Here is a 13,912-nt window from a genome sequence, read left to right as displayed (position 1 = left end):
TGACTTCCCAAGTGAGGAAGACATTCTGTCCGCCCCCGTCCATGTCTCCCCCCCCCCCACACACACACACACACACCCAGCTTTCCCCTCTTCAAGCCCAGAGCCTCTCTGGAGTCTGAGAAGGTACCAGGTGCACTGTGGGAGGCCTTGCTCATGTTGTGCTTTCTCAGGAACTTAGAAAGGCCTGGAAGGTTGCTGTACCCTCTGAAGCCAGGCAGGAAGCCACAGGTTGGATCCCAGGTCCCACACCCATGCCGGGTTAGGGGCTGGCTTCTCAACTTTTAAAGTATTTTAAAAGAGGAGTGTTTTATTTTCCTAAATATGACCATTTAATTGATATTTTGGAAACCTTTAAAGGGAATTAACTTTAGAGGACTTGCTTTCTGCTGTGGTCTGGGTGTTCTCATCTAGGGAACAGGTAAATAATTAGACTTGAGGTAACACACAAAAAATAATGTGTCCTTAGAATAAACTTTAGAGACTATATGATTAGACTATATGATTCTTTTTCCTCTATTTTGACTTCTGGTCCTCTTTGTTCCTCTTTCTACTTGTCACATGTACCCAGTGTTCACTGTTTTTCTGTGTGCTGTCTCCCCTAATTTCCCCATTTTCACTGGTTTGGGCAATTCTCAGGTTATTCATACATTTAAAGACTTCTCTTGTTTTTTGCTTGGACCTGGCCCCTTTGTTTTCTACAACCTGCTGTTTTTGGTTCAGATTTAGATCCATTTCTGTCCTTTGCCTAGAAGATCACCAACCTATTAGGTTGAGAGTGCACACTTTGCTGTAGTGTTGTACATTGTTGGATACATGCATTAGTGTTCACCAAACTAGCTGATCTTAAAGGCTCCCTGAATGTTCAAGTTTAATTTCTCTACCAAAACCAACAGAAATGCAGTATGACTGTTTCTTTATGAGGTAGTAGAATTACTTAGATGTATAGGTTAAATGTTTAGTATATAAGTAAATTTTATTTTAGTGTATTCGTTATTATAGTTCTGTTTTTTAAATTGCTGTAATTATATAATTTTTTTAAGTCACCACTTTGAATTGGTCTTCATGCCTTAGTGTACAAAGTAAAGAAATGTTTACCCCATTAAGAATTCTCAAATACTTTAAAGTGATATGTGACATTCTTTTGAAGTGATGGAGGCCTGAGCCAGTCACAAGATGACAGCATTGTGGGAACAAGACACTGCAGGCACAGTCTGGCTATCATGCCTATTCCTGGAACACTCTCATCCAGCAGCCCTGATCTCTTGCAGCCTACCACCAGCATGTTGGATTTTTCTAATCCTTCAGGTAATTTTTATTTGTGATTTCATATAGCCATTTTGTTGCCAAAGTGACAAATTAGGTGGTGGAGCCTTGTGTATCAAATAGTATATTTGCTTGCATCCCTCTTATGTCAAGGTTATGACTTATTGCAAAAGTCTAAAGAGAACATTGTGTGTTTTTGTATAAGCTGGAATGGAATGGTGCTTACTCCAATATGAAGTAGAAGTAAATAGAAAAGACATTACATTTAGGTGTCTTTTGGTAACCCTTATCAGAGCAGTGAAATGAAAGCAGTTATGAAATGCTTCGCAGTCAAGAAACAAATTATCCAGGGTGTGGAAAAGGGGAAGGGAATTTATTGTAGGCTCAGTGGCCTCATCTGTGATGTACTGAAATGTGTTAGTAATTTTCTAGAAACACATTTTTCTCCCAGCACCTGAAGCTAGAGTTTTATTGTCATGTGTTGTTAATTAAATATACTACTAGCATCTTTTCATTACTGTTTTTGGGTTTAAACATCATGTGGGACATCAAGTTAATTTTTCTGCATCTATTCATGCCCCGAGGCAGAAATTGTTACTTACCGGTATAATATAAAATGTCATTACAAGAAAGAAAAACTTAAGAATTATTAGTATATCCATCAGGATATATACAAAGGATTTGAGATTGCTTTCGGTAGAAGACACATACAACTAAAACTGAAATGTATAATTGGGTCCAAGAAGAGAGAAAAAAGGTAGGTCTACAGAGATTAGTGTAGTTGTGATTCAGCTTCAGTTTTCATGCTGAAGTTTCTAACAGCTATTGTCACAAGGGAGGAAACTCAATTATGTATTAGAAAGGAGGGAATATAAGTATAATAGTAAAGTTTATAGCAGCTTGAATAAAAACTGGACATAACATAAAAACACAGTTTGGTGAAATTCATTCTATACATTGGGTTTTGTTTTTGTTTTTTTAATTTCAATTGCCTCTTAAATATTAGAGAGTACTAAACCCAATAATCTGTCTTTGACACATCCTTCTCTTGATATGACTACCACTGTTCTTTATGGAGCAAAGATTTTAATGAATCATTACTTTGTTTTAGGAATTTCTAGTGCTTCTTGTATTAGTCAAGCTTCAGTCATAAGGAGATACTTAATCAATTTAATAAAAGGAATTGTTGTTAAGGTATACAGTTAACTATTTACCTAAAATGATAAAGAAGCAAGTACTAAGAAGAAACATAAAGCAGCAATTCTTTCCATTCTCTAACCTGACAGTTGCTTTTGATGCCTCTTTTTTGGCATAATCTAAGAGGTGGCCAGTTGGCAAAGAAGAATGTGGTTTTACACAGTCTGAGCCCCATCATGACAAGGCAGAGTGGATTTGTAACCTTACAGTAACATAATAATTGTCAAAGTCCAGTTTTTACAGCATGATTGTAAACCCCCTTGGGGTTTAATGGCCTGCTGTTCCTGCCATTATCCCCACTCTAACCTCATCTGTCTTTCCTGAGTGTGGCACATATCTTCACAACTGTGATTTCTTTGCTCATGCTTTATGCTGCCTGTGGTGTTCTCTGCTTACATATCCTGAGAACTTTTTCTTGTTCCATGATGCTGACCTCAAATGTTACCTTATCTAGGAAGGCAGTCCCTCTTTTCCCAGAAATCTTTAGCACATTTTCATTGTCTTACATTGCTTTCAAGTAGGAGCATGGGAATTTATTTTCATGAATTTGTCTATTTCCTGTAGCAGTACTTCTTACATAACACTCACAAATAAGATATTTTACACTACCAAAGCACATACTAAGTGCATACTTCCGTAAGATGTTATTTAGGGACAGATGATTTTTAAATTAAATGATTTTTATGGCTGCATTTTTGTCAGTGGCATATCTAGAAGTGGGAGTGAGGAAATAAGGTATGGTTATAAAGAGAGCACAGAGCGGTTATTTCGGGATTTAGCTGGGAGAACGAAGGGAAGAAGTTGGAATTACTAAAATTTAGACACTGTAAGCCCCATTGAACTGAAATACAGATTTTTGAAGAGGAAGTGCTACTCAATTTAATTGATTGCATAGTTTGGTCATTGAAAACATGATGAAAGAGCCAAAGATGCTCTTATAAAATCTGTTCAGAAAAGGTCCATCTACAAAGCTCAGTCTTCAGCCTGTGTCCATACCAGCAATATAATGAACACATACAAGATAAGTATTTAACTTATAAATTATGCTTTTAAACTCCAAAATGTGCAACTTTATGAAACTGCTTTCGTGGTGCTATTAAATCTGTGTTGAGTAAAATACTCATTACCACTTGTTTCTAAATCAGTTCCTTGAATTATAGAGTACAGCACCGGATTTTAGGTTAGCTGTGTATGTCACGTGTGTATATATTACAGAACATGTGTGACATCAGCCAGGTCTGATTAACTTGCTGTTCATCTCAGCTATGTTTATGCTACTTGTTTAAAGTTGTTGTTAGAGAGTAGGGTTAAAGCCACAGAACTGTTAATAGTTTGCTTTTGATTTCTGACTTTTCTGTGATTTTGCTTTGTTTTGCTGCCCTAAGCTATTGGTTTTTACTGTAAGTATCATGAAGACTGTGGTATTCCATTGCTTATGTTTCTGTGTAGTGTTTTTTTATTTTTATTTTTATTTAAGATTTTAATTGATCTCTTCATGAAAAACAGAGAGAGAGAAGCAGAGAACACAGGCAGAGGGAGAAGCAAGGTTCTCTGCAGGGAGCCTGATGTGGGATTCTATGCCCAAACCCTGGGATCATGCCCTGAGCCTGAAGGCAGACGCTCAACCACTGAGCCACCCAGGCATCCCTGCTGCTTTATTTTAAAAAAGTCCTATGGTACAGAGTTGAATAAAGTAGCTTTATTCTGCAAGCTTGCCAGTGTAAACTGGTGTGTATTCTTTTCATCAGTTTCCTTGAATAGATAGATCTTTATAGTTATAGAATCAGAGTATGCATGCTGTTCTATAACTTATATGCTTTTTTAAAATTTTTGACCTAATACCAGATGAAGCCTTAAAGAACTCAGGGTGTGGTCAAAAGGATTCTAAAACTGGAAATTTTTTTTCTGAATCTACTTTTTGTTTACATCTTTTTCATTTAGTAGCACAAACCTTTTATTTGATTTCTTTTAATATTTAGTAATCTTTCAGATTCAGTATTACAAGTCTGAGTTATTTTAAGTTTTTATTTTTCTTATTTTTTAAAGATTTTATTTATTCATTAATGAGAGACACAAAAAGAGAGAGGCAGAGACACAGGCAGAGGAAGAAGCAGGCTCCATGCAGGGAGCCTGATGCGGGACTCGATCCCAGAACTCCAGGATCACTCCATGAGCCAAAGACAGACATTTCAACTGCTGAGCCACTCAGGCATCCCTAATTTTTTATTTTAAAAGAACATAATTTTTAAAACATCAAACTGCAGAGAAAGGATAGAATATAAGTCTCCACTCCTCTGAATTAACTATTCTTTCTTTTTCATATATCCTTCCAGACAGTTCAGTGCACATAAAATGTGTTCACTACTCTCTTCACCCCAAATTATATGCTATACTTTTCTTCTACATAGCCCATATCCCCTGGCAGTATACCTTAAATACTTTCCTGCTTCAGAATGTATTGTTGTTCTACCACAGTTTTCTAAACAGATGACAGCATTTCATTTCACCAGTCCCCTTTTGAGTGTTTACAGTGTTGCCTAAATCTGTGGTTATATATAACTTTCCATATTTTATGTTTATATTGTCAGATTTTGAATTTTTGTGAAAACTCTTGTGGAAATTTATTTTTTATTATATATGTACCTACAGAATATCACTTCTTTTGCCTCTTGTCCAGCAAAGCTTAAAATATTTACTGTTTGGCCCTTTATAGAACAAATGTATCAATCCTTTATCTCTACTATTATACCACTGCCTTGTTTTCTTAGTGAAACTTCTCACCATATGGATTGTCTTTCTATGAACCAACACTTACTCTCTTGACTATAAGCAAGTCCCTGAGAGCTGAGACTGTTCCATCTCATTTAGTACTATATCTTCATGACTTGGAACATTGTTGACATATAACCAGCACCCCATAAATACTTATTCTTCGATTAACAACTTATTGTCTATGATCAATAGACAGTCTTTGGTTTTGTCCTTACCATCTTATTTAAAAAGTCCCCATCTTTATTGTGATATCAGGGTCAATCAATACATGAATCCTTCGAGTATGTTATTTATTTTATTCAGGAGGATTATAGTTAGCATTCTAGAAATTCTGCCTTTGGGTTGAAAGTTCAGATATTGGAGATTCCTTTTCTTAAATTCATTTACCTGTTACATAAGATTTTTAAATAAAATATGAATTATATTATGAATGAAAATATGAATTATATTATAATATGGTTATATTTTTATGTGCATTTGTTTCATGCCTAAAATTTGAAATGATCATTTTTCTTGATTCACCTTTACTCTAACCTCATGTCTACCATTCATCTGATCACATGACATTAAAATATCTTCCCTGCGTTAAATATTACTTGACACATATGCTGTCCCTCTAACAACAAACATGTTAGTGAAGAATATGTATGTTATATATGTCACAGTTTTAAAACAGAAGAAGTTTTACTGGGACAATGATAATAGTGCAAAAAAATGTTTTCTTCTAATGTTTTTCCAAATCATTTTCTGGTTTGGTATTTAACACCTTGACAGATTTATCAGGGTTTAGATAATAAGGTGCCCTTAGATAATCCCTTTTATGGATCTATTTTAGACGTACCCATTCATGGTGTCCAGATCCCTCTTATGTGATGTGATTATGTAACAGTTTGGCCTTCACGTGGGAAACAAATAGCTTTAACAGAGTATGACTTTTTAAATACTGTTTAACAAGATATACAAGTCTGAGTTCCTTCCCAGAAGATGTTAATAGTATTTGGATATAAAAGAAGAGAAAATGAGATGTGTGCAAATTCCTAGTGTGTCTTTGTGAAAGCTTTTTTTTTTTTTAATTTTATTTATTTTATTTATTTATTATGATAGACACAGAGAGAGAGGCAGAGACATAGGCAGAAGGAGAATCAAGCTCTCTGCAGGGAACATGATGCAGCACTCGATCCCCAGGACCCCAAGATCATCCCCTGAGCCAAAGGCAAACGCTCAACCACTGAGCCACCCAGGCGTCCCTCTTTGTGAATAGCTTTATCTGGAGAAATTAATAAAAGGGATCAGAGCATTTCCACTTTCCCTCAAGGTCAACCAGTCCTGCTGGCAAAGACCTAGTAAACTAATCCAATTCTAGAGCCCCAGACAACTGAGGCCTATTTTTATAGAGAGGCTAGGAACAGTACAGATAGCAATAGTCAGTTGTTTGACCTTTTTTATGGAGTTCAGGGGGATAATGAAACCCTTTTGTCTACTCTTTTTCTCTTGACAAACTGTAATTTCCCTCTGCTTGAAAACATTTTCAAGCATCTCTGACTGGGGTGGATTGTAAAACAGTCTAACCTTAAGACTTGAAGGTTTAGAAACCTGATGTCAGCAAGCACCCTAAAGATTGACTCACTGCAAAAAATTATGAACAAGAGGCTTTTGGTGACTCAAATATTTGCATACATCAAGAAAGCATGTTTGGTGCATACATCTTAGGACAGGGACTTGACTGAATACATGAAGCCTTCTGCTTCAACTTGACAGTGAACCTAGAACACTTAAGACTCCATTTTCCTGGCATTCATATATGTTTAGTTGGATTTTCCAGTCTTGGGCGTCTGTCTCTTTTTGCGCTGTGAACCTCAGAGTAGTACCTTATTCTGCGGAATTATCTTCTGCCACGTCTCTTTTGTTACTCTTTTCTTTGCTCTAGTCAGAATTGTACTTGAGATGGCTTTGAGACAAATTGGTCATTTTTCTTCATCTCTAAAAGTTAATCATGTATGTAGAGATGGTAAGATAGTGCTACACAAACCATATATAATTACTTGAGCCATCAAAATCTCCCAATCCAATTGTAGTCCTTACCAAAAAAAAACCACAAATAATACATTTTTCCCAATTTAAAAAGCAAAAAAAAATTTTTTTTCAAGATTTTATTTATTCATGAGAGAGAGAGAGAGAGAGGCAGAGACACAGGCAGAGGGAGAAGCAGGCTCTATGCAGGGAGCCTGATGCAGGACTCGATCCTGGGACTCTAGGATCACAACCTGAGCCAAAGCCAGACGCTCAACCACTGAGCCACCTGGGTGTCCCAAGAACAAAATCTTTTAACGATTTGTTATCAGGAAGTTGGTGAATATTAGATATTAACATTCAGTATATTTATAATTAATATAAGAAATATTGGGAAATATACCATGTGTTCATGCTGTCAAATCACTTTTTACTTACATTGAATAATACTAAAAATTAGCCCAGTGTCATCATAGTGAACGTTGTTTTGGGAGTTTAGCCAATGCAATACGACAAAATAAGGTAGAATAGGAGGAAAGAGATATCATTATTTACTTGTGTATATACTGAATTAGGATTTGTCTACTAATAGCAGAAATCACAAAGATAAAGTCTAAGGTTTAACTCCATGAATATTTAAAATTTTCCTGTGTTAAAATATAACAATAGGAAAACCTGTGCCACTGTATAGTAGACTGGGTGTTGATATCTAGTATAATTCAATAAGAAAAATGATAAAGAATACCAAAGAGTATTTTTAAAAAGTAGCAATATTAATCACTTATTAAACTAGTGAATCTTACTGGTAATCAAAGAAATAAAGTAAGATAATGACATATTTTTAGAGAAGGAAAAACACAGAAATTTCAAAATGAAAAAATCCTAATGAACACTTTGATAAGAATGTGATTAAAATTACTCTTTATAGTCTAGCATTATAAAATATCATAACCTCTCTTGAGAATGTTTTGGCAATATATTTCAAAAACCTTTAAAATATGCATGCCCTCCCTCAACCCAGCAAATTCTGTCTCTTTTTTCCCTCCCATTTCCTCACTCCTTTCTGTATTTTCTGAGAAAATAATCAGATTGCCTGCAACTGCAATATTGTGTTAGTTTCAAATGTACAGCATGTTGGATAGTTCTGGTTTATCTACCAGGAAGGAGAAGGGGGTATTATTCATCACAGTGTTATTCTAAAAGATATGCAACCTAAATGTCTGTCATTAAAGGTTTGGATAATTTAAAAATACACATGTTATGGAATCCTATCCCTCTATTAAAAATTATTTTGTCAAAGAGTATTTAATGACATCAGAATGTTTGTGATAAATAGAAATTATTGTGGCTTCCAAATCATAATTTTTATCTTTTTGTGTTTTTCTATGAACACATGTTAGTACTTTGTCACCTGAAACGGTAGATACATTTATTTATCAATAAATGCAGCAGTGATTTTTGTTAACTTCCTGAAATAAATATGTGTATATCTCTGTCCTGAGGGATCTTTTTGTTCTAAATTGCTTTTTGAACAATTTAATTGTCTTGAAAATAACAAGGCACACTTTTGTATTTATATAGATATTCCTGATCAAGTTATAAGAGTTTTCAAAGCAGATCAACAAAGTTGCTACATTATCATCAGTAAAGACACTACAGCTAAAGAAGTTGTCTGTCATGCTGTTCATGAATTTGGTTTGACTGGTGCATCCGACACGTATTCTCTCTGTGAAGTTTCTGTTACTCCTGAGGGTGTCATAAAACAAAGAAGACTTCCAGACCAATTCTCCAAATTAGCTGATAGAATTCAGCTCAATGGAAGGTGAATGTGTTTATTAGTGAATGTACTTATTTCTAGATTTGTTTAAATTGTAGTTTAATTAGCTACAATATTGTGTTAGTTTCAGATGTACAGCATGTTGGATAGTTCTGTGTGTTACTCAGTGCTCAGCATGAAAAGTGTAGTCATCATACAATGTTATTACAGTATTATTGACTATATTTCCTATGCTGTAGTTTTCATCTCCATGAGTTATTATATAACTGGAAGTTTTATACCTCTTAATCCCTTTCATCTAGATGTTTTTTTGAAGATTATGTGTAAAAAACAGATATTTTAAAATAGAAACATCATGCCTTAGGGTCACTGAATTTTCTCTAAAATTAAAGGAGGATTCCTCTTTTTTTCCACTTTGTCTCCATAATTGTGTAAATGGGATCTCAGAGTGTTAGCACTCATAAGGACTACCCAAAAGTGGGAGAAGGAAAGGGAGGGTAATTTGCTAAAATATTTTAGCTCTCCTTTTGAAATAAATTCTTAGAACCACTGGCATAGTCCTATCCGTTTTTTAGAGAGGAAACCAAATAGTATTTATCTTTATATGTATCTGAGTATGTATGTGTTAAATTACAAATTTGTTTTTAGTATGGCTAAAATGTACTCTGGGCAAGAGAAGGCAGAATTTTTATAGTTATTTTTCTAAGTAGTTTTCCTACCATGAATATGCAGGAACATTTTAAAACTTTAAACAATGTGCAGTGTAAATTATTTGATCAGCCAGAACATTGTTTCTATAGTACATTTATTGTTTACTCTGGTGATTTTCTGAGAGAATAATATGTACTTTTTAGTGAGCCTAAATTCATATATAGAGTTAAGATCCTTAGAAACCTTAAAATGACTCACCCCTCACGGTTGCTGGTAAGAGAGGAGGTTAATTCTGCCTTGCTGCTATACATAGTGCTTAAGAGCATAAGCCCTTGAGCCAGAGTGTTCAGCAGTGTGGGTAAGTCCCAGTTCTGGCTGTGTAATCAAAGGACGTTATTTGGTTTCCTCTTTGCTTGAATTTTCTCATCAAAAAATGGGAATGATGATAATACAACCTACCGCATAGGAATGTTAGAAGAATGAATGAGTTAACCTACCCTATAAATGTTAGATAGAATTTTATTAACTACTGTAATGGGTCTCAACACATTTATAGTGTTCTTTTAGGCATGTGAAGAGTATAAGAACGGAAGAAAAAGAGGTATAGTTCCTTGATAATCAAAAATAGATGGACACAAACTTAGGCTGGGATCAAGTTGTATTTTAGTATATAATGAACTAAATGAACTAAAATGAATTAAATGAACTAAAAACCATACGTGACACAGAATATTACATCTTTGTCACCAGCACTAGCCCTATACAAGATATTTCCCAACTCTGAAATGTATCTGTTAACTGTTAAGTGGTACAGGATTGTCAATGTAAAAAGAAGAAAATGAAGATCTTTTTACGGAGTGAGGTTTTCAACAAGGGAGAACTTGTTAGTGGAAGGGTTTCCTCTCCTTTACCTGTTTTATTCTTCTTTGTTTCTCTCGGGGATTCAGAAATGAAGAAGAAAATGAGTGTAAGAACAGTTTCTGAATAGAAATGTAACAGTCTTGATTCAGATGTTCATTCATGCGGTCCATGAAAAAAAATACAGTACCTACTCTGCATCACCTCCCTTCATCCAGGCCTCTCAGAGATTTTTTTTCCTCAAGAACACACAATTGTTGACACATTGAGTAGTTTCATAAAATGATTAAATTCACAGGATTATCAGCATTTTTACTCTCTAAAGTAATAGATGTCAAATGGCATAGTAACAGGACAATCTCTTTAAAGTCTTCTTATTTACAATGTTAATTTACCATTTCATCCTTAAATGAATAATGTTTTTAACAAAATGTTACTATCCGTATAATGACATTTTGACAATCGTCATGAGGAAAGTGCTCTTTATAAATGTGAAATCACTTATAAAAACAATTTATTTTCTTTTAGATATTATTTAAAAAATAACATGGAAACAGAAACCCTATGTTCAGATGAAGATGCTCAAGAACTAGTTAAGGAAAGCCAACTATCCATGCTGCAGCTCAGTACCATTGAGGTGGCCACTCAGCTGTCAATGAGGGACTTTGATTTGTTTCGTAATATTGAGCCTACTGAATACATTGATGACCTTTTTAAGTTAGATTCCAAAACAGGAAATACTCACTTGAAAGAGTTTGAGGACATTGTTAACCAGGAGACATTCTGGGTTGCCTCAGAGATTTTAACGGAATCAAATCAGTTGAAACGAATGAAGATTATTAAGCATTTTATTAAAATTGCACTTCATTGTCGAGAATGTAAGAACTTCAATTCCATGTTTGCAATAATAAGGTAAGTTTGTACAAATATTTGTGTATAGTTTAGACATGAAGCTGATTTTTTCCATAGGTGTTAAGTGACTAGGAGAAAAAAAGCCCAGCTAATAGGTTTTTAGAGTATTTAGGTTTAATATATTTTCCATCCTAGTGATAGTGACTTCTTCATTTTGTTTCTTCCATCTGTTGTTTAAAGTTTCCAAAAAAAGAAAAAAAATTTCCTATGTGGGACACCTGGGTAGCTCAGTTGGTTGTCTTCCTTTGGCCCAGGGCATGATCCTGGAGTCCCAGGATTGAGTCCCACATCAGACGTCCTGCATGGAGCCTGCTTCTCTCTCTGCCTATGTCTCTGCCTCTCTCTCTCTCTCTCTGTCTTATGAATAAATAAATAAAATCTTAACACACACACACACATTTCTTTTGCTGAATAGGGTAGATTGCCTTTCCATTTTTCTTCCTTGCTTCCCCCCTGATGGGTTATATCCTTTTTGGATGTATGGCCAACAGTTGGGCTTTATCAAGACTCCTGTACTGTGCATCTTTCCATATATGACTCACTGTGATTTGGCACTGAAATATCACAGTTTGGTATCAGGGCTCTAACCTAAAATTGCTGTTTTTGGAATGATAACACTGACGTAATAAGAATGGCAACCATTTGGTGAGCACTGATACCTCTGTCAAGCATTGCATGGGGTATCACAGAATGTTGTTGCTCAAGCACGGTAGGCCTTAGAATTAGAATTATAAAAATTCATAGTATCTGAGCCCAGGATGTATGGATGGTTATATGTCCTGGGAATCTTCCTTCTCCTCACTCATTATGATTAGCTAGATTGGCTAATGTAGGTAATGTATTTTCTGACCCTCCCATAATATAGTGCTGATCACTAAAGAGATTCCTCTCTAAGGAAGTCTAATTTTAAAGGTGGAGGGTAGTTGTAGTTTTGTCCATTTATAAGGCCATGTGCTTCTATATAGCAACATAATTACGTCCTAATCCCATCTATGATGCCCCCCACAGATTTTAATTATGACTCGTTCTAGACTCCCATGAGATGGAATTGGAATCTTTATAGTCATAAATCTGTCATGGTAGTAAGAAACTCCTTTATGAAAATAACCGGTGGATGCACTTGAATTAGATGCTTTGGGAGTTTTTGTTTGTTTTTTATTTTTAGGAGGAGTATTGAACAGAAATTAGCATTAACCTTTAGAATCAGCTGACCTGTGTCTGAGTCCTGCCTCTTCAGTGTAGTAGTGGTGTGTCAGTAGAAAATTGAAGACCCTTTTTTTTCATCTGTAAAATGCAAGAATCACACCACCTGCTTCAGCTTTTGACAGCTGAGTCCAAAACAAGGGAACAAAGATGCAATTGTTGAACACTTGGAATGGTAGAAATTGAAACTATGTAGGAAGCACAGAGTTAGAGAATTTGAGACTTACAGGTTCAGTTTTGGAGTAGTCTGTGACAAAAACCTGATTGACACCAAGAGAGATCTCTGTAAAAAAATAAATGGCAAAAGGTTTAAGAACCATAACTAGTGACCATCCTGAGTATAGGGGTAAAGAAGAGAGTCAAGCCAAAGAGAGAACGAATACAAGAAATAATAGAACAGCAGAGTTACAATCATGTCATTAAAGCCAAGGAAAGTGATTTGAAAGAATGTGGTAGACAGTAGCTCCAAGATGAGTATTAAGAGGTTTGTTTTGTTTTAAAGAACATTTTATTGTACGTATTACATGTATTTAGTAGTTCCTATAAAATTAATTGCTTTGTTTTCTCATATTGTATATTAAAGTATATTAAAGAATATAAAGCACATACTAACTGTACAGCAGGGATGACACAAGTGAATCCATCAATTCTGCTTGGAATTAGATAGTAATAAATATTCTTTATTTGACATGTTTTTCTTAGTCTAGCTAAAGGTTTGTCAATTTTGTTAATCATTCCAAAAAACATTTCTTAATTTCATTGATCTTTTTAATTTTTCTGGTTTCTATTTGATACCTTTCTGCTCTGATCTTTATTTTCCTTCCTTTTCCTAACTTGTTGCTGAGTTTCTTCTTTTGCTAGTTCTTTGATGTGAAAAGTTGGGTAATTTCTGTTGCTTAATAAAGAAAACTACCACTAAAATTCTGTCTTGGAAAGTTTTTGTACCATCCCATAGGTTTTGGTACATTATGTATCCAGTTTCATTTGTTGAGAGATAGTTACATCCCTTTTGAGTTTTTGTTTTTTGACCCACTGATTGTTCAAGGGAGTGTTGTTTAATATCCCTGTATTAGTATATTTTCCCACTTTTCTCTTGTTAATTCCGAGTTCCACACCATTGTGGTCATAAAAAATAGAGAAAAATCAGAAGAGTGTGTATTCTGCTAATGATGAAAGGACTGTCCTGTTATGTCCATTTGGTCTAAAGTGTGGTTCAAGTCAATTTATTGATTTTCTGTCTAGATAATTCATCCATTGCTGAAAGTGGTG

General features: G+C 34.9%; 1 protein-coding gene across 10 annotated transcripts in view; it reads left to right on the top strand.

Moving 5' to 3' along the window:
- RAPGEF6 (Rap guanine nucleotide exchange factor 6) overlaps window positions 1-13,912 on the top strand; it is a 190,309-nt gene that overhangs the window by 139,313 nt on the left and 37,084 nt on the right. For all 10 annotated transcript variants that reach the window (XM_077911554.1, XM_077911550.1, XM_077911553.1 and 7 more), the window contains 3 exons: window positions 1,148-1,305; window positions 8,824-9,064; window positions 11,057-11,440. In XM_077911554.1, the coding sequence (XP_077767680.1) occupies window positions 1,148-1,305; window positions 8,824-9,064; window positions 11,057-11,440 (783 nt within the window). The remainder of the gene's footprint in view (window positions 1-1,147; window positions 1,306-8,823; window positions 9,065-11,056; window positions 11,441-13,912) is intronic.

Source organism: Canis aureus, chromosome 10 (assembly GCF_053574225.1).
Source record: "Canis aureus isolate CA01 chromosome 10, VMU_Caureus_v.1.0, whole genome shotgun sequence".
NCBI lineage: Eukaryota > Metazoa > Chordata > Mammalia > Carnivora > Canidae > Canis > Canis aureus.
The sequence above is the reverse complement of the archived record's forward strand: the minus strand, read 5'-3'. Positions and strand labels throughout refer to the sequence as shown.